Source organism: Acipenser ruthenus, chromosome 17 (assembly GCF_902713425.1).
Source record: "Acipenser ruthenus chromosome 17, fAciRut3.2 maternal haplotype, whole genome shotgun sequence".
Classification (NCBI taxonomy): domain Eukaryota; kingdom Metazoa; phylum Chordata; class Actinopteri; order Acipenseriformes; family Acipenseridae; genus Acipenser; species Acipenser ruthenus.
The window spans coordinates 15,216,593-15,237,841 of record NC_081205.1 but is presented as its reverse complement, the minus strand read 5'-3'; the positions used below and the strand labels follow the sequence as shown (position 1 = coordinate 15,237,841).

General features: G+C 41.8%; 1 protein-coding gene across 1 annotated transcript in view; it reads right to left on the bottom strand.

Annotated features, from left to right (window-relative positions):
• The window catches only part of ankmy1 (ankyrin repeat and MYND domain containing 1), a 121,138-nt gene extending 107,793 nt beyond the window's left edge, over positions 1 to 13,345 (bottom strand). The window contains exons 1-4 of the mRNA XM_034038718.3: positions 12,917 to 13,345; positions 12,424 to 12,651; positions 9,048 to 9,194; positions 8,191 to 8,663 (exon numbers count right to left, since the gene is read on the bottom strand). Of these exons, the coding sequence (XP_033894609.2) occupies positions 8,191 to 8,663; positions 9,048 to 9,194; positions 12,424 to 12,651; positions 12,917 to 12,943 (875 nt within the window). The 5' untranslated portion in view covers positions 12,944 to 13,345. The remainder of the gene's footprint in view (positions 1 to 8,190; positions 8,664 to 9,047; positions 9,195 to 12,423; positions 12,652 to 12,916) is intronic.
• Between the last annotated feature and the right edge of the window lie 7,904 nt (positions 13,346 to 21,249).

Sequence of the window (21,249 nt, the reverse complement as noted above, 5' to 3'; positions counted from 1 at the left end):
AGCAGGGATTCAAGGAAATGCATGCACATGGATTAACATGTAGAAAACAGAAAGTACTGATTAGAGGAGAAACCTCAAAATGGAGCGAGGTAACCAGTGGTGTACCCCAGGGATCAGTATTAGGTCCTCTGCTATTCCTAATCTACATTAATGATTTAGATTCTGGTATAGTAAGCAAACTTGTTAAATATGCAGACGACACAAAAATAGGAGGAGTGGCAAACACTGCTGCAGCAGCAAAGGTCATTCAAAATGATCTAGACAGCATTCAGAACTGGGCAGACACATGGCAAATGAAATTTAATAGAGAAAAGTGTAAAGTACTGCACGCAGGCAATAAAAATGTGCATTATAAATATCATATGGGAGATAATGAAATTGAAGAAGGGAACTATGAAAAAGACCTAGGATTTTATGTTGACTCAGAAATGTCTTCATCTAGACATTGTGGGGAAGCTATAAAAAAGGCCAACAAGATGCTTGGGTATAGTGTGAGAAGTGTTGAATTTAAATCAAGGGAAGTATGTTAAAACTTTACAATGCATTAGTAAGACCTCACCTAGAATGTTCTGGTCACCTCGTTACAAAAAGGATATTGCTGCTCTAGAAAGAGTGCAAAGAAGAGCAACCAGAATTATCTCGGGTTTAAAAGGCATGTCGTATGCATAAAGGCTAAAAGAATTGAATCTATTCAGTCTTGAACAAAGAAGACTACACAGTGATCTGATTCAAGCATTCAAAATCCTAAAAGGTATAGACAATGTCGACCCAGGGGACTTTTTTGACCTGAAAAAAGAAACAGACCAGGGGTCACAAATGGAGATTAGATAAAGGGGCATTCACAACAGAAAAAATAGGAGGCATTTTTTCACACAGAGAATTGTGAGGGTATGGAACCAACTCCCCAGTAATGTTGTTGAAGCTGACACCCTAGGATCCTTCAAGAAGCTGCTTGATGAGATTCTGGGATCAATAAGCTACTAACAACCAAACAAGCAAGATGGGCTGAATGGCCTCCTCTCGTTTGTAAACTTTCTTATGTTCTTATGTTCTTCTTATGTTCTTATGACAAACGGTGGAGGAATGCTACACAAACAAGTATCGTGCTGGCCCCCCTTCTCTCTTTCTCTCCCGTTCTCCACTCTCGAACACACAACCCCGAGTGAGTGAAACGTGCATCTATATATATACAGCTGTGTCAGGATTCAATTACTAATTAATCATTCATTTGAATCCCAGCACATGAACTAATTTGTGCATTCCCCGTGCTCACATACTATTACATACTTTATCTGCACGTGAAGTGATTGTGCAATCCCTGTGCCTAAATACATATTACAAATATACATTTTAAATCACTCATGCTACACAGACCCATTTATATCCCATGCACCACCATATCCACATATAACTGACAACATAAAACACACCACATACAACATAAAACCCAAAATACACACAGGGGCGGGGCACACTGCCACAGGCCTATATTTAAACTGTTTTATAATTATAAATGTTAAAAAATTAACAGATATCGTTTGCTTGTTGAATTTATGACAAAAATTAAAAGGTATTTTTTACTTGTTGCATTTACTTCAGAAAATGAATACAAAGAATAACAAAGTATTATATTGTGTGCTTGTCAGCAATTTATACATTTGTTTTATAAGTCACACAAAAATAACACTTTGCATTTGTACTAGTAAAAAAACCTGTTGAAAAAATATATATAATGTGACATTTTTTATAGCCACTTGTTGTCAAACATTGCATATTATAACTTCGACCTATACTGTACAGTAGAAAAGAAAATTAGCCTACACAATGTCAACTACAACAATGTTCATTACATTCTTATTTTAAGCATACACTGCTTGAATTTAACTTAAATTGTTCATTTACAAAAACAAAAAGATGTCATGAAAATATCCGGTTACAAAATTCAGTCAAACTTGAATTTGTTACTAAACAAGACGGCACAGTAATCGATTCCAGCTTCAAAATGCTGCCTACAACTCCTTGGAAGATAGCCCACAACTCCTTGGAAGTTAGGGAGATTGTTGTCGTTGCTTGTGTAGTCTTGGTTTTAAAAAAGTGTTTTTCAGTGAAACTTAAACTATCAATGTTCTTTAGGATTCAACCTATTTTTTCTTTTTTTTTTTGAAGCATCAGAATAATATTCTACTCGCAGTTCATCGTTGGATTTAATGTAGCATCAGATCTGTTCTGCTGCACACAACTCGCTATCCTATTGTTGTCTAGAGATATTTTAAAAAAATCCAAACACTGCTCTTTTGAGGCATATTTCCTGCATTTTGGTCGCATGTTACACAGCACTGGGAAAAGGAGTGTCCCTGTTCTTGTGTCATAAGCGCGCCTGACCAAACATTAAATTCTGTGCTGGAAGAAATTCAAGCATTAATATCAGTGTACATTAATCGGCTAAAATAACAAAAACTGATGATAGCCGATTGTGTTTTTTCCCTTATATAGGTGCCATGCTGATAGGCTATTGATTATCGGTGTACCCCTTGTAATGTACTTCGGACTCGGGGAAGTGTTTTAAACGTGCTTTATTTTGCTCTCTCGTTGCTACAGTGCTTTCATAGTTATATCTCACAAACCTCATATCCGCTTCCCACTAGCATAAGTGTCATCCACTACATCCCTCCTCTTATTAGATTTTTCAAACAAGATTAGTGTGCTAACTTTAGGCTTAACACAGTTTGTTTTAATTAAAAAATAATGCCTTCTGAAATTCTAAAGTGCTTTCTTTTTTTAAAAAAACAGAATTGAACTCTACTGGTGTTACACTGCAAACACATGTCTGACAACTAAACACCTTAGCAGCATCAACTGACACTAATAATAAACACAGTCTCACAGACTAAGGGTAGACTGCCCTGCCACCTAGACAAAGATTATTCTGCTCCTTATGGTTCATGCCTAACGAACATAATCTTTCAGCTGGGCTGGAGGGTGTCTGACCCAGCTGGGTCGAGGTTCTTGCTGGCCAGCTATCTCAGCGGTTTATCCCTCCTGACCATGCTCATCTGGTCTGTCCCAAAAAGCGACATAATCTTTTCTGTGTGTTTCTCGGCGTAACAGAGTTTCAACCCACTGCTTGACATGAGACACGTTAAGCTGAATCTGCTTCCCCTGTCTTCCCAGAACGACACAGTTCCCTTTCCTTTCAAAAACAATGTACGGTTCGGATTCAAATGTACTGGACAGCTTGTTGTGTTTAGGTTGCTGTAGCAACTTGATGACACTGTGTGCTGCCCCATGGTGTTGCATGGCGTGCTCCCTGCCTTTTTCCTTGTTGGTGGCGTCAGCAAGTCTTACACGCCCATCGTGGTGATCAGGCGGCACCTCCGTGCGTGACCCCGGTGAAACAGGAAGCTCTGGCAATTTTGTTCTCAGTTGCCTATTGAATAGGAGTTCAGCTGGGCTTCGACCTGTCACTGAATGTGGTGTGCTCCTATACGCCATGAGAAACTTAAGGAGCTCTTTGCACCAGTCTTTACCTTCAGCGTGTGCAGTCCAAATAGCCTTGGAGAGAGTCCTTTTCTGTCTCTCCACCTCGCCGTTGGCTCGAGGCCAGTAAGGTGTGACATGGCGATGGTGAATACCGTTCTCTTTCAAGAAATCCTGAAACTCACTTTATATGAACTGAACGCAGTTATCAGAAACAATGGTTTCAGGGAGACCGTGCGTGGCAAACGTTTGCTGAAGACTATGTATGATGTTGGATGCCATAATGCGTGTCAAAATTCCAACATCCATCCACCATGAATAATAGTCGACCGTGATAAGGAGATACTCCCCTGAAGGGAATGGGCCGCACAGGTCTGTGGCGAGTACTTGCCAAGGTTTAGCAGGCAGTTCCGTTCTGATTGTTGGCTCAGGTTTTGACGGTTCTCCCACCAGCTGACATGCCCGACATGCTCTGACAAGCTGTTTGGCGTCCTGTCGATCCTGGCCACCACACTTCTCACACAGCCGCTGTTTAGTCTTCACAATCCCCTGATGTGCTTCATGGGCCAATAACAGGGTCTGCCGTCGTGCCGCCACCAGCATTACAATGCGGCTCCCGCGCAGTACGATCCGTCCAACCACAGATAGCTCGTCTTTGATACGCTTATAGCTGGATTCACAGGAGTCCCAATTGCCGTCCTTGATGCTTTTCCGTAAGACAGCCAAGGTTGTGTCATTAGCCATTTTGGTGCGAATGCGTGAGGGACAGCATGCTTTGACAAGATCTTCAGCAAGCTGTGGGGGTGCAGGTGGATAAGAGTTAGTCTGGACAGCGAGTCAGCTGCATTTTGTTGTCCCAACTTGTATATAACTTTAAACCGGTAAGGTTGCAAACGCAATGCCCACCTTTCTATCCTAGCTGGGGGCTTGGACTTAGGAGAGTAAATGGTCTCCAGCGGCTTGTGATCCGTTATCATCACAAAATCCTTCCTGTACAGGAGCACATGGAACTTTTAGCATGCCCAGACTATGGCCAGTGCCTCTCTCTCAGTCTGAGAGTACCGCCGCTCTGTTAACGCTCGACTGATATAATACACGGGCCTGAATGAACCATCCATCTGTTTCTGGCTTAAAATGGCGCTTGTGGGTGTGACAAGTGCACTTGTGACTTGATTTACTTTAAGTTTGTTTTTTGTTCTGCATGCTATGGCGAAATGACCTTCTTTACCACAGGAACGGCAATGTTTTCCTTTTGTGATTGTACATGCACGGCATAGCGATAAAAGCACATACCTGGCACAGTATTTGCAGGTTGTCTTTTTGTGAATTGTGAATAATTTGTTCTTTTCATGTGCTTTTTGTCAGATGAAATTAGGGATTTTCTTTGTTCTTGCATTTTGAATTGTATTAATAGACAATTTCTCCATTTTAGCAGCCTGCTGGTCAGCATCTTCCATGGACCTAGCAATATCCTGCAAACTTCTGAGAGTGAGATCCTTTTCACACAGCAGCCTCCTATGCAGCGCAGTGGAAATGCATTTGTCAATCACTTGATCGCGTATGAAATCCTCTCTGAGTGTTCAAAAATCACATGACTTGGCTAGCTGCTTCAGTCTGCTCACGAATGAATCCACTGTCTCCCCCTGTGCTTGTTCTGCTTGTCTAAACAAATGTCTCTCATAGGGGATATTCTTCCGCGGTGTAAAGTAATCCGTCACTTTTGCACTGCCAAATCATAATCTTCATCTTCCCCCGTCGCATCTAACGTTGCAAAAATAGCCTGGAGTTCCGCCCCTCCTACATGCAACAGCAATGCGCATTGCTGAGACGCGTCTGTAATTCCCGAAGCAACTAGAAATACTTTAAAACTGTTCAACCATCATCCCATCTCAAACCGACACTGGTGAGGTCAACTGATGCATCAAACGGAGTGGGAGGAGGTAGGCTCAATGCTTTCGCCATGTTATCACTGCAGCTGGTTTTGCGTCTCCTTTATTCCTTTGTTTTATTTGACGGTATTGGGGTTCAAAACTCACCCGTCTATGTTAAGTGGATGAAGTCCCCAAATACCCGTCGCCAATGTAATGTTCTTCGGACTCGGGGAAGTGTTTTAAATGTACTTTATTTTGCTCTCTCGTTGTTACAGTGCTTCCATAGTTAGATCTCACACACTATCTAAATGTACTTCCTACCACCAAACCTCATATCCGCTTCCCACTAGCATATGTCCTTTGTGTGACACTGGCACACTACACCCCTAATATACATCTATCAGATTCTTGTGGTAGTTTCTCCTTTGAGCTCAAGGCTGAAATGAGAAATGAGGGGATGTGACACGATGGCTCGTGTGGTGACGTCAGACCAGGAAGAAGTAACTCAGGACTGTGGTAATGAAAGCACTGATGCGCGACTTTTACTAAGAAATAAAAACACTAAACAAAACAAAACACTTTGCAAAAGAAAACGGCACAAACAGACATACTCAAAACAATGACACAAACAAGTATCGTGCTGAACTGTTTCAGCATGAGTAGCAATTGTTATTATGTTTATTATTTTTACCTCCAGACTCTCTCTCCCGTGTGCGTGAAGCACTCAACTGTTTTATGCAGCTGTACCGGGACTCGTTCACTAATCAATCGTTCCCTAATCAATCGTTCAATTGAATCTTGGCACAGTCTGCATGTGAAGTGATTGTGCACTCTCCATGCCTGCATACACATACACACTTCAATCTGCACGTGAAGTGTGTGCAATCCCTGTGCCTAAATACAAATATACATTTTAAATCACCTGTGTTACATAACCCACACTCCGTGCACCACTACATACATACGTATAACATCCACATACAACATAAAACACAAAATACACACAGGGGTGGGCACCCCGACACAGAGGGTCATTTCTGATCTTTCGTTCAAGCCACACATGTAACTAAAGTGTCTTTTTTTCATTTAAGAAATCTTGCTAAACTAAAGCCGCCGCACACAGCCCGACTCAAGCCGTCCCAACTCATCTCATCTCAACTGGCCGTACAGAGTCTGGATGAATTGTAGCAGTGTGCATGCCCTTAAAACCAAGATTATGCAGATTTCAGTCGGGATGTCTTCAAATTTGAAGATTGAACATGTTCGTTCAGATGTGATCAGTCTGTCTGTGTGCGGTGGTTGCCGACCAAGACTGAGTGAGACCGATTAGTCATAAAGGTGTCAACCAATGGTGAAGCAGGTTTAAGTGACGTAGCTTGTCATGTAACTTGTCATACAAGATGGCGGAATACTGACAGCTTTAGTTCCACAGGTAAAAATACATTAGTCTTGAATTGCTCCGAGTGTCCCAAATTCAAAAATACCAGATATGTGCACATTTGAATAGTTTTTTTTAGGCGTTTACTAATCAAAGGTAAATGATCAATTTACCTTTTTATTATCAATCAATCTACTGGCAGCCTATATTTTCTTACTGCGCTAAAACAGAAGTAACCGGTGCGTCAATCTCCAATAGGTCACAAATCAAAAAGCCCCTAGATCCACACGCTGAGAAAAAAACGCTAGTCAAATAAAAAGTCAACAGGTTGGATTTTATTTATCACAGGCTAAAGTGTAGTAGACAAACTATACAAAAAGTCAAACACTGCCTGAAACATTTGCACGGTGTAAATGGTGAATAGCTAAATTATTAGGCTAAGCGCTTCTTTTGGTTGCCTCGCTGCGCTGTCTCCGCCGTCTAATCAGCATACTATGCCATGTATAATGTGAGGGTCGCTATGATGGGCTAAGTTAATACAAAAATGTGTACAGGGCAGTATTAATAAAATTTGCATACATAGTAATCACTGGTATCTAGCTGTGGTCAGTAATTCAGTCTTAGCAGTGTGCGATACCCAGTCGGGAAAAACTGAACTGTGACGTCAAACCAAAACTGAGCAAAACTAATCGCAGAATCCGTGCATACTCAGATGAGATGAGTCGGGACGGCTTGAGTCGGGCTGTGTGCGGCGGGCTTAAGATGTTCTCTTTCGCTGCAGGATGGTGAGAGACTGATGCATACTTTTATAACATCTAGGATTCATTATTGCACTGCTCTTTTAGCTGGTATTTCAAGTTGTGTTTTAACAACAAAGAAGCATGAACACATGACCCCTGTGTTAGCTGCCTACACTGGCTTCCTGTGCAGTGTAGGATTGATTTTAAGGTCCTGCTAACTTATAAAGCTTGACATGGCCTTGCACCCTTATATCTAAAAGATGTGCTGTGTCTCAAGTTGCTCGCTTAGATCACAGGACGAAGGTCTACTCAGTATTTAGTGGATACAAAGAAATTAGGCAGGTGGAAGAGCGTTCAGCTTTACTGTCCCATTTGTTTTGGACTGTTCTGCCATGATTTATAAGGGAGTCACCATCTCTTGATGCTTTTAAAACATATTTTTATAACTTAGCATATGTATTTTAAAGGGAAAATGTGTACTACTACTTATTTAGATGTTTTTATGCTACTTATTTTTGTCACTGCTTTTTAAAGTAAGAATTAAAATGACCTTTTTATTATTTTAATGTATGTAATGTAAAGGCGTATTACATCATCTTATCTTTCACTATTTCACTAAATTGTTTTGTATCTTATACATTTTTGTTATTTTTATCTGTAAAGCGCTTTTAGGCGATTTATCACGAAAAAATAAAGATTGTTTGATTGACTGACTAATCCCTACCTGTGTTTGTGGATGTGTGCCTGTATCCTGGCCATCAGAGTGCAGGAGCCAGTCTTGGGCAGCCCCTGCTGCTCCGCCTGGCCAGAGCCCCCACTCCCCCTCTCCTCCCCTCCGGAGAAGCGGGAGTCCAGCTGGGTCCTGAGCGAGTGGGGCTGGGGCAGGTGGTCTGCATCTGTGGAGTACATTGCGATACCGGGGGGCAGGACAAAGTCATCGTGCTCCTGGAGTAGCTGCTTGTAGCGGTAGTAGAAGGGGTCCTTGTCTTGCTCTGCTGGTGCAGTAGCCTCCTCTCTCTCCTCCCTCTCCTCTCCTAGGCCCCAGCAGTGCTCGGGGTAGTCTCTCAGGGTGAAGGCTCCAGGGAGATGGGTGCACAGCTTTACAAGCAGCTCCCTGTGCCACAGCCCCACATCCTGCCGTCCGTCTGGGTATCTCATCACGCCAGGGCCAAAGCGCTCGTCAGCTCTGTACAGCCCCTGCGGGTCAGAGACACACAGCTACTAGACAGCCATTGACTGTTGTTAACATTCAAAAAGCACTTTAACACAAACAATAACAACTGGGTCTGCTGTCATTGCTTTGATGGAAATTATAACCTTGTAATTCACTGCAGTCCACTGATTATTCTGTACTGTACATGTGCAATGCATTGTAGAATAGTGTGCAATATCAGATTTCATATAGTTTAAATAATCGGAGAAAAACTTATTGTGAATTCTGGTCCCTAATATTCCCGTCAGTGTGGCCAAGCCTGTACATAACCTGTACACACACATACATAATGATCTGTATACAATCACAAGTCTGACACAGCATGCCCAGGGGGTGTGGACCCTGTAGGGTGTGAGAAGATGACTTACCTGGAAAGTGGTTCTATCTGCCAGCTGCAGGGTCCCATAGCCCTCCTTGCGGTTCAGGTAAAACTTCCCTGTGAACTGAGTGCCCCCTGGCCAGCTGTAAGTGCCTTTCCCATGGCGATAGTCTTTGAAAAACTCTCCTCTGTACTCCTGGAAAAGTCACATTTTATTCATTTCAGATTAAAAACAATTCAAAGATATTTTCAAACAATACATGGTTAAATGGTTGACACTTAACTACATTCTTCTGCAGTCATCCTCAATACTACAAACAAGACCTTGATGAGTTTCCAGTTTGTTTCCTTTTTCTAAATGTTGTTTCACTTAGACATGCTCATGGGTTATTCCACGCCAACTCAACCAGAAAAGGGACATTTGGTTGCCCGTCCGTCTCAGATTTTCCTAGAAAAATTCACCTGGGGGTTTTCTGACACGCTGAGTTCAGAAATGATAGCCATTATTTATTTATTTTTAATTTCCCCTTCGACCTGTGACCTTGCAAAGGTCAACCTAAAGTGAGAAAGGGACCTTGACCAGAGAATTGCACCCAGTGTGATTTTAGATGCTACCATCATGTGTAGCACCTCGTTCTACTCGTAATGAATAGGGTTTTTCGGAGAAAAAATACCAGGAGCACCCTACTCATTTCTGGCTAATTGCCAGACGAGGGGTAACAGACGAGTTTTATTCGAACTCCAGCCCAACCCTTTACCCTGTAGGGGATGTAGGCCCTAAAATGTACGTATTGCTGTAAGAACCTTAGGAACCAGTCTTCCAAATTCTGTGAAAAACTTTTGGTTTCAAGTCCCACCACTGGTCATTAAACACCCTTGAAATTAGCATTTTTGCTATTTGTACCAAGTTTAGGCCGTAATAACTTGCGTGGGGGACTCCAAAAATCACCCAAATATATGTTTGGATAGATGTTAATGGGATCCACAAGCATCAAGCAAAATATTATGGCATCCGGGTATTTTTAAAGTTGCATTTGTCATGCATTCGAGCATTGCTTATGGCCACTTTGGTGAGGCTAAAATACCACATAGTCCTAACCAAACTGGCTATTTCTTCAACTTTGCATTCTCTGAGGATTGATAGAGGAAAGAGTAACAGTATGTGCTTCCACTGGTCCTAGCTTGGAGCTGAGGGGTTATGAACTTGCATGGGACTTGGGACTTCTTTGTTACGATGACACATTTGAAAATATGAAACTACCAAAACCTTACTTAGTTGTGTTTTAAAAACTAAATTCACAGTTTTTCTTTAAAAAAAATAATAAAAATCTTCCCTGTTTACAGCACCATTTAAATACACCTGTCTCTGTCATCGAAGACCTCCTAAACCAAAGACTTTCAGTTGTGCCTGAAATTGACTGATTGGTTAGCATGAGAATGCAGCAAGTGGCTTTTTCACAAATGGTTTGTCAATCAATCAATTATCCCTCTAGGTAGGCACCACAACTTAGTAAAGTTTTTTTATGTCACTTTTTGGTTTTTAAAATCCAACTAAAGTAAGGTTTTGGTAGTTTCAAATGTGTCATCATAACAACGAAGTCCCAAGTCCCATATGCAAGTTCATAACCCCTCAGCTCCAAGCTAGGACTATTAGAAGCCCACATTGTTACTTTTTCCACTCGATCAATCCTCAGCGAATGCACAATTGAAGAAATAGCCAGTTTGGATAGAACTATGTGGTACTTTAACCTCAAAGCGGCCATACGCAATGCTCGACTGCATGACAAATGCAACTTTAAAAATCCCAAATCCCCGGATGCCATAATATTTTGCTTGACGCTTGTAGATCTCATTAACATCTATCCAAACATATCTTTGGGTGATTTTTGGAGTCCCCCACGCAAGTTATTACGGCCTAAACTTGGTAAAAATAGCAACAATGCTAATTTCAAGGGTGTTTAATGACCAGTGGTGGGACTTGAAACCAAAAGTTTTTCACAGAATTTGGAAGACTGGTTCCTAAGGTTCTTACAGCAATACGTACATTTTAGGGCCTACATCCCCTACAGGGTAAAGGGTTGGGCTGGAGTTCGAATAAAACTCGTCTGTTACCCCTCGTCTGGCAATTAGCCAGAAGTGAGTAGGGTGCTCCTGGTATTTTTTCTCCGAAAAACCCTATTCATTACGAGTAGAACGAGGTGCTACACATGATGGTAGCATCTAAAATCACACTGGGTGCAATTCTCTGGTCAAGGTCCCTTTCTCACTTTAGGTTGACCTTTGCAAGGTCACAGGTCGAAGGTATATTTTGCAAGGTATATATTTAAAAAAAAAAAATAATGGCTATCATTTCTGATGTCTGAAAACCCCCAGGTGAATTTTTCTAGGAAAATCTGAAACGGACGGGCAACGGCACTGGCTGAGTTGGCATGGAAATACCCTCATGCTAAAATACACGGTACCTGTAAGTCTGCTGTAGCTAGTCTTGTCATACTGACAATGTTTATTTAATTTATACTTTCCACACACACACACACATATATATATTACAGATTTTATTTATTACATTTTATGCAAAATATACCATATACAAGGTTGCTATCCTTACATGATTTTTTAAGACTGAATATTTATTTTCTTTATTGCAATTTCACTTTCATCTTTACCAATATATCTGCATACGTTACATGTGCTTTTACAGGTTGCAATGTCCCTTAATGTATCTATGACCCCTTTATGTTTACTGTGGACTAAAATGTCAGCTAAATTTGTATCCCCTCTAAAAGCTACGATCGGTGCTTTTGGAAATATTTTTTTCTGAATTATGAAGTATATGTAAATGCTTCCAAACTATTTTTGAAATGTTGGGTAATAATTTAGAATATGTAATTATTAATGGTCTCTCTTAACCCTCTCCACTTTTCTTTAATCAAGTAATTCATTCCTATTGAGTTTGTCAACTTTTCTCAATTCTCTCTCAATAATTTGTTTTTGTATCCTCTTTTCTTAAGATGTATTTTTAATTCCTTTATCTGATTTTGTAGTCATTTCATCAGAACAGATTATTTTTATCCTTATACCCAGTCCTTTAGAAATTGCTCTTTTAGTACAGATATGATGTGCAGATGACATAGATACTGATGCATATCAGTAGGTTTTGAGCAGATCTGTTTCAATAGATCATAATTGTAAGTGAAAACGGCCCCGTCTTAGTGGTTCTAAGTTTGCACATCACAGTCGAGCACTACGATGATGCTGGCGCTTGCAATTTTGAAGACACCTCGGCTGTCAGACCGGGCAGACAACTGAAGAGCAGATCCTGAACTCAAGTAAAAGTTCCTTAACACATATTATATATTTATAATGCTGAAAACTGTACTGCATCTGTAATACAATATTATTAAAACAAACAAACAAACAAGCACCTCCCCGTTAGCCCAGGTGAACACCCCGAAATCGTGCTTCAGATCGTCCACAAACTCGCCCTCGTATCTGCACCCGTCTGCCCACACCTGGACACCAGTGCCGTGCTTCTTGTGGGCCGCCCTGTCTCCCGTGTACCCCGACTCTGCCCGCTCGGAACATGGGGATTGAGCGGCGGGGGACCGCGGAAACTTTGCAACTGCGGCAGAGCCTGTAGGCGTGGGCATTGCCTGAGTAAATAGAGAAATAAAATAACAATGATTAGGGGACGCTCAGAACATTTTAATAGGTCTGTAGGCATCGTTATACTCTGTTTGTATTATATTATATACAGCTAGACTTTTTGTTTGTTTGTTTTTTGTTTTTAACCAAACACAGCTAACGTAAAATGCAGTTGATGTTTTTGATTTGTTTGTAGTGTGTATCCTGTTCTTTGCCGCATGTTTGGTTACAACAGCGATTTCCAATGTAAGTTACATTAAACCATGAACTCACTGTGAAAGAGACGCTCCTCAGTGTCATGCGCTTGAGAGGTCCAAATAAACAGACACCGTCCAGAACCACAGCGACTTCAGCGCTCAAGCTGATCAATCACTGCCAGGCTGCACACGAGCAGTGTTTGTTGTAAAGATTCTCCCGATGTGTTTCCAAGACAGCGAGTTCAAAACAGAATGTCACAGCCACTGACGACAACCGTCGTACTTACCGCCATTCAATGTACTTGCCGCATATATTTTTGGTCGTTTTACTCAGTGTGCTGCTTTCCACTTGTTCGCACCGAGTTTGAAAACTGCTTTGAAATCCACACAGTTTATGTGAATCCTGTACTACACCTCTGAATTACAAAATTACACGTCTGGAGCGTACCAATTTCTCCGAGGGGAGACTCCAAAACGGGATTGTTAATTTATTTATATGTGAAATTAACACTTTAGTTTTTTAAAATATACTTTTTTAAAACCATGTTTGAGTAGAATAAAAATACAGGGTGTATTTCGTACTTTAAATGTATAACAACCAGTTGTTTACGTGTGCACCCAGTAAAATGTATGGATCCGCCCGCAGCGTCTAGCCAGTTGCTATGATTACCTGAACGAAGGGGCTCGGTTTCCTCTCATAGCCTTTTCGTTGTTGCATAGTGGCATTGTTGTGTGGTTTTATTGCAGGGGGCGACCGGGGACAATTCCTTTATTAAGTGTTATATCTAAATTGATTTAAAACCGAGTCATATACATTGTTCAAAATATACCCCAAAAAGGTAATAATGATAGGAGCAAGGCAAGCACTCGAGGCATCGGGCTTGAGTGAAACACCTGCCGCTGCCATCGTCAAAGACGGGTCCCAGAGGCACGCAAGCCTGTCTGTGTAGTTGAGTTGACTGTATCAAGCCTGTGTGTGTAGTTGCGTTGACTACAGTTCTACGGGTGTGCTGCATGTTGCTTGTAGTGCTGGTATGAGCACAGGCTCCTCCTGTGAGCACAATATCTCGTGTCCTGAGGGCATCAGATGATTATAGGGCATTTGCCATTCACTCCCACCTTTCACTTCTAGAGCTTGGCAACTCTACGAAATCAAGCCACCGTCCCTACCCAACCCCAACCCTAACCTTAAGCAACCCTGCCCTAAAACCTAACCTCAAACCCAATACCTAACCCTAAACCTAGCCATTAAGAATCATCTGATGCCCTCAGGACACTTTCTCTGGGATAATCCTGAGCACAGCTGCCTGCAAGGGAACACGTGTTGTAACCAATAGTGCCTACCCGTATGATACCTGCAGCACCATGCTGGCATTGTTCTGTCACTGTTATGAAAGCGTGCTGCATTGTTTCCATGATTTTTGTAAAAACATACCGTGCCCTGGCGTGTAAGCACCGTGCTGTGCCAGCATCCTTTCATACCTGATGCTGGCATGACATGGTAGCTGCCCAGAGCCAGGGGTGTGTGTGCAAGAATGTGTAACGAAACAGAAACATTTCAGTAAACAAACAAAGAACTCTGTGGGAGGATTTTAAAATTAAAATGTTGATAAATACATGCTGAGAATATAACATCCAAAAGCAACAAACTGTTGCCATTAGGAACATAAAAGTGTCACTTTATCTCATAGCCTACCAGAATAGAAATACATGTTTCCCAAAGAAGAAAAAACAAAAGCATTTTGGCCATTCACATTGGTTATATTGAAATGGAAGAGAGATAGAGGAAGTTACAGATTTGCAGCAGCTGAAAACCAGAGATTATTTGTAGATTTGCTTGTTTTAATAATAACAGAAAAGTTTGCTATCACGCAAGACTGCTGCTTTCAATGTAAATAGTTCATTGATATTTTTATTCTGCTTTTGGTCATTTTCATTTTTTGTTCATGAAATTCAATAGTTCAATAATTCATAAATTTTCTGTAAATAAGATCAATAATTAAATTAAATTTAAACATGTTATTTATTGTCAAAGAGTGTTTATGCAAAACCACTGTGAATTTACAATATAACTTTATATGTTCTGCGTGATAATGTCAATCTTCTATAGCGAGCTTTACGTTGTCTTTTATGATTTTTTTCTGTTTTTAATATAATAAATAAATAAATAAATAATAAATAATTTATTTCTTAGCAGACGCCCTTATCCAGGGTGACTTACAAGATATCACATTATTTTTACATACAATTACCCATTTATACAGTTGGGTTTTTACTGGAGCAATCTAGGTAAAGTACCTTGCTCAAGGGTACAGCAGCAGCGTCCCCACCGGGGATTGAACCCATGACCCTCCGGTCAAGAGTCCAGAGCCCTAACCACTACTCCACACTGCTGCAACCACTACTCCATTGCTTAAAAAGCAAAAAAAAAAAAAAAAAAAAACGGAGTCATCCATCTTGACGCGTCTTCGATACCATGTGTTACCATTGTACGTATTGCGTCATTTCTGTTATCTACACAGATTTATATATTTCGTGGGGACAGCTTGGCATGCTTACATTACTGCGCTGTTTAAGTACCATGCTGACACGGTATGGAAATAGTAGTCGCGGAAACGAGGTATATTTGCCTTTTTGCTAACTGCGCATACTATGGAGGGAGATCACTGTCAGAAATATTCGTATGCGTAAAAAGTATTTTGTACTTGTAATTACAAGTAGGCTACAAATAAAAAATACGAGTACGACTCAAGAAAAGCTACGGGATACAAACCACACAATTATAAGTTGGATAGAGCGTGAAATCACTGTCAAAAATCCAGGCTGTTGATTGAGGGAACAATTGAGGAGTATGTAACAGCGCATGCGTCCAGCACCTTGCATTGCTGATAGAAGGGAAGGAGTGGCTGCAGGTTGGTGAAATGTGTAGGAGGAATTTTCAAAGCTGGAATATAGCACAAAGTCGCCCAACAGATGGACAGTCTCATTCTCAGCAAAGATCTTCTATATACACAAGATAGTCAACTCCCCCTTTTTTCCGCCCCCGCCGATGTGGTGCATCATGGGAATACAAAGTCTGCTTCATTTCCTATTCAAAGCGTTGTCCTTTGAAAACGATTGCATTTTTTACAATATTCACTTGGATTTGTTTAGAGACACCCCCTCCTTAACACATACGTGTTATTATTTCTACGATCAGTGTATTCACTTGGCCTGACAAGAGCTCTTTATCGAGAAGTGCTGTCCGAAATTGCTGACTCTCATGAATATTCATGAGCAGACAAGACGGGGGCGTGGTTTGATCTTTGGCTTTGTTGTCAGGGGTGGGATAGGCAGCGAGTGAATGAGATTGGTATGGCAAGCCAAATTATCATTTAGAGATATCTCTAATTGCATTTTAAGATATCTAGAAATATTTAGAGATATCTGTAAAACATATCTAAAATTAATTTAAAGATATCTGTAAATCAATTTGAGATATCTAAAAATGAAATAAAGATATCTCAAATTGATTTACAGATATCTTTAAATACTATGGAAACCATATGGATTGTGCTAGCATGGCACGCCAAACTGTCATTTAGAGATATCTTAAAATGAGGGTTTTAAAGATATCTCTAAATCATGTAAAGATATCTCGAAATAACTTCCTGTTCATTTAAAGATATCTCTAAATCGTTTGAAGATATCTTCAAATGAACAGGAAGCTATTTCAAGATATCTCAAAATGACTTCCTGTGAAAGCTCTGTGTTTTCAATGGACTTCCTGTCCATTTAAAGATATCTTCAAATGAACAGGAAGTTATTTATAGATATCTCGAAATGATTTAGAGATATCTCGAAATGAACAGGAAGCTATTTGAAGATATCTTCAAATGATTTAGAGATATCTTTATGTAACACTTCTGACTCTCAGGCTGACCAGACTATGTTACACACTTAAAGAAATAATTTCAGACACTCTAGTTCCAATGTGTCGGATTTATTCTGAAAAACAATAACAGAAAAGTTCTTAAGAACTTTACAGCAGCACACAGTTCTACAGCAATGCAATCACCCCAGTGTTACATATGTAATGGCTAGACTAAGGTGCTTATACTCAAATACTGTGTGAAGGTAATACTATCGCACTCTAGTGTCTGGAAGCTGTAACTACATCAGTTGGTACCCTTACAATTACAATGAAAAGACTGAAAAGTCCTTTGTTTCTTGAATTTTGTTTATGGGGTGTCCTTATTTATATATATCCCAAATTCCCATGTGCCACACTCTCCCCCACAAAATTAATGTCGTCCCGACATTCGCTGTCATAACATTTTTCTCTGTACAATTTTTTTATATCTCGTTGTCAGTTCAACTCCATGGTCTCCAAAAGAGATTTCACTGGTTGCCTACGAGGGCTTGAGAGGAGGCGAAATTGGGAGTGAGATATTAAGAATGAGACAAGATGAGAGGATTTCTCCGGTTGCTTAGGAGGCTTGAGAGGGGTGAGACATTTGAGAGTTTAAGAGTGAGACGAGTTTGAGGGATGGCGAGATTGAGGGCTGGAGTTTGGGAATGGTGCTTAGTAACATTGAGGTTAGATACTGATAGCAGAACGAGATAGGGGGGTGAAGAGTTTTCCCTTCTCGTCGGGTCAGGCAGCATCCTCTGGCTGCTGGGCGACGTAGAGAGGGAGACACGAGAAGAGCAAAGGATTAGATATAAGTGAGACTCACTTCCCCCCAAAAGAGGACCCCCGGCTCCCCGCAAGAACCACACCGTGGGATAGAAAAGAGATTGCAGAGCCGCACACATAAACAAAAGCTAGAAGAAAAGAGAAAAGACAAGAGATGTTAGTAGACAACCTATGCCTATAAGCCGTCCGCACTGTGGAGAGGAAAAACCCCCCTGCAGGGAGGAAACCTCTGGTGGGCCTGGCGGAGAGGGCGCCCCCCACTCCGGGCAAGCTAACGAGTGCTTGGTGAGCTGTGGCGATGTCTGCAGAGGATGATCTAATATAAAGTTCACAGCTGAAGAGATCCAGCGCCCCATAGACTTAATCAAGTGTTGATTCCTGCCCTGGCCGCGGAGGCAGCTGCTCCAATCCAGAATGAATGGGGGGAAAAATAGTTAGAAGAAAGTCCGATCCGTGACAAGAGAGTGCATAAACGGGATGAGAACCAGTGTCTCGTAAGTATAGATCTGGAGCTGTCGATGAAGAGGGGATCTGACGGAAGATACTGAATCCTTGGCTTAATTGGACCGTTTTTGAAGATCTGATGTGGAGGATAAAGTGGTTTCTGGGGATTTGAGAGAGATCTGAGCACTTGAGGCCTAGAGCTGGGAAGCTGGAAGTTGATGGAGTTGAGAATTCTGCACAGCGGAGAAATCCAAAGGCGGCGGTCAGGCACAGGGTTTCCATGACGATGTCGTTGAATAGGTTGAAGCATCCTTGCGGGAGAGCAGTGATGAGACAAAGGAGAAGGTCAGTAGAGATTGATTAACTTGATGGAGAGGAGGGGAGCAGGCTTTTCTCCATACCTCTGAGCGTTCTCTCTAGAGATCCGCCATCTCTAGAACGGACGAGAGGAGAAGATTGGAGGCGAAATTGATACTGAATGCCCGCTAGGTAGCATCTAAATAGAGGGGGCTAAACGTAGAGACAGTCTGAGGTGAGTGATGAAGGCGAGGAGGTGCTGTAGGTTGAAAGAGATATGAGAGATCCGTTTTTTTTTATTATTATTATTTTATTTATTTATTTATTTTTTATTAATTAATTTTTTTTTTTTTTTTTACTCGCAAAAAAGTGAGTAAATGAAGACCAGGCAGTCGAGTAGGAGGAACGGGTAGATGGGGCGAGAGCGTTCTCCATGAATCCACGTGCTGATTGAAGGAGGCCGGAGAGAGAGTTATTCAGTTGAATATTGTTTGCTGAAGGGTAGTACGAGACGAGGGTTGGGGTCTGCTCCTGGGACCAGGTTGCAGAACTTCTGGATCTTGATGTAACTGTCTGTTTTGAAGTCCTGATGAATAGGAGGAAGTTATTTCCAGGGACTTGAATGAGGTCAAAGTGCCGCAGGCTGATGGCTGGGAAACTGGAGATTCCGATGAGATTGGTTGTCTTGATGGAGAGGAGGATGCGAGACTCTCAGGCGGACCTCCGGGATTGAAAGGGGGGGTGGGGAACGGAGGAGGAACTGGTGCTGTATACCTGAGAGATAATTCCTGATGGAGGAAGGGGCCAGGTTAAGGGATAGCCTGAGGTCTGGCATAAAGGCAAGGAGGTGCTGAAGGTTATAGGTGGTGAGAGAGATACTAATCTGGGCACAGAATGCGGTGAAGGAAGACCAGGCAGTAGAATAAGAAGAGCGAGTGGAAAGGGCAAAGGCAATTCTCCCTGAAGCTGCAGGCCGACTTGGGGAGGCTGAAGAGTGTGGAGTTTAGTGGAACACCAGCTGATTGAAAGAAGGAACTTGTCGCGGGTTGGGGTCTGCTTCTGGGACCGGGCTGTAAAACTTGCGGACCATCACACAACCTCCACCATGTTTAACACTGGGCATGGTTAACTTTCCTTTTTTTTTTTTTTTTACTGCAAGGTGTAGTATTCTGTAGTAAAATTACTACAGCTGGCCAAAGTCCAGTATCTGGGTGCGCGGAACGGTTCACAAGACCTCATGGTTTAAATGGCTTAACGCTCGGAGTCTATCCATTGTATTCCCCTTGATGTCCTGGTACTCTTGCTTTTTTTTTTTTTTTTTTTTAAACCGGTAAATCACAGGTGTTGTCACGGTAAGTTCACAGGGTGCACTCTGTTCCTTCAGAAATCCTGCAGAGGAAGTGCTTCACAAGAGCAGTTAGACATAGTACTTCCATGGTAAGGTCATTGCATAGACAGAGCAGCTTTTTCTGAGGGTAGAGATTAAAGAGTGAAGGATGTCTATTGATATAGGGAGCCAGGAGGGAGCAGCAGGGGTGGGGGGGCTCTTGAGGATCTCTCTGAGTGTCAAGCAAACTGATGGGATGGATAGGAGTGTTGAAGAAGGGACGGAGATGAGGCGGCAGAAATACTGAATTCCGGAGATGTAGGCTTTAACGGTAGTGGGGGCTAAGTGAAGAGAATCCCTTGCATGGGCGATGGAGACTAGAATCCGTTGCTCATTAAATCAGAATGGGATGTATTTTGAGTGCAGAAAGTTGTAAATGTTTTCCATCCAGAGGTAAATGAAGATTTGGTCGCTGGGACTAAGACTGTGGCCATGTAGTGATGAGCAGATTGCAGAAGGTTGGAGAGTGTTGTATTTAGCTGAACGGCAGATGTTGGTGTTGCAGAGTTTGATGAGGGCTGAGGAGCAGCTGGACCTGAACAAATATATGAAATCGACTGCCGAGATGTTTTTTAAAAACGAAGGCAGAGAGATGAGATGCCAACCATCCTGTGTTAGTTAATACAGGATTGATCAACGGTTTGCTACCATCTTGTCTGTTTGGAATGGAAAAGGTGAACTCATAAATCAGAGATTTGGGTTTCACAACTCTAATCATTCTCCAAATAGTGGAACTCCTTAATTCATAAATCAAACAGATTTCCAGTCTCGTACCATATATTAAAGCTTGTAGTATCTGAGAGGATGGGCGGACATATGACTAAATTGCTGAGGAAGTCAAGCTCTCCGTGTATATATATTTTAGATCCAGGTATTGGAGGAAAGCTGGAGCGTTGGAAGCTCTGGAGGAGAGCAGTTGCAGATTTAAACAGTAAACTAAAGCCACTTTTGTATGCTGCAATAGAAGCAGATCTGAAGAGGGAGCCGAGATTTGCTGTAATGAGGAGATATTAACAGTAGTGGCAAGATCTGCTGAACGGGCAGAGATCTGAGGGGTAAACGATGGAATGCTGTCAGTAGTCTGCAGTGGCCTGCTGTAGAGAGCAGAGAGCTGCTGAATGCGGTGGAAATTGGTATTTGAGAGTTAAGGCTTTTTTAGATGATGTCGGCGATGGGGCTGCCTTTGGGCAGAAATGAAGAATGCATAGATCTGAGGCCGCTGCAGAACTTGAGAGGATGGGAATGCGTTGCTCGGAGGCTGCTGCAAAACCTATTGATTTGATCAGGAGCAGTCTAAGAGTGTATTGTCTATTGCGGGACAGGAGGACGCTTGACTGAAATGTTGATAATCGTAGCACATAGTTTTCGTATGTGACTGGTAGCTCAAATTGAATGAAATTGACTTTGAAAGTTATATTAAGTGCCTTGATGAAGTTGGGGGCAAATGAGGAAGTGCAAATCCGGGAACAAGAAGGTTGCAGGAATGGCCTGATGCAGGGAAGCTGTAAATTAATGTGACGGTGGATTCTTAACATCTCAGAAAGCTGATAAGCATGGCTTCGTGACAAGGTCCTCAAGGGGAGGGGTTTGGATTTGAAAAATT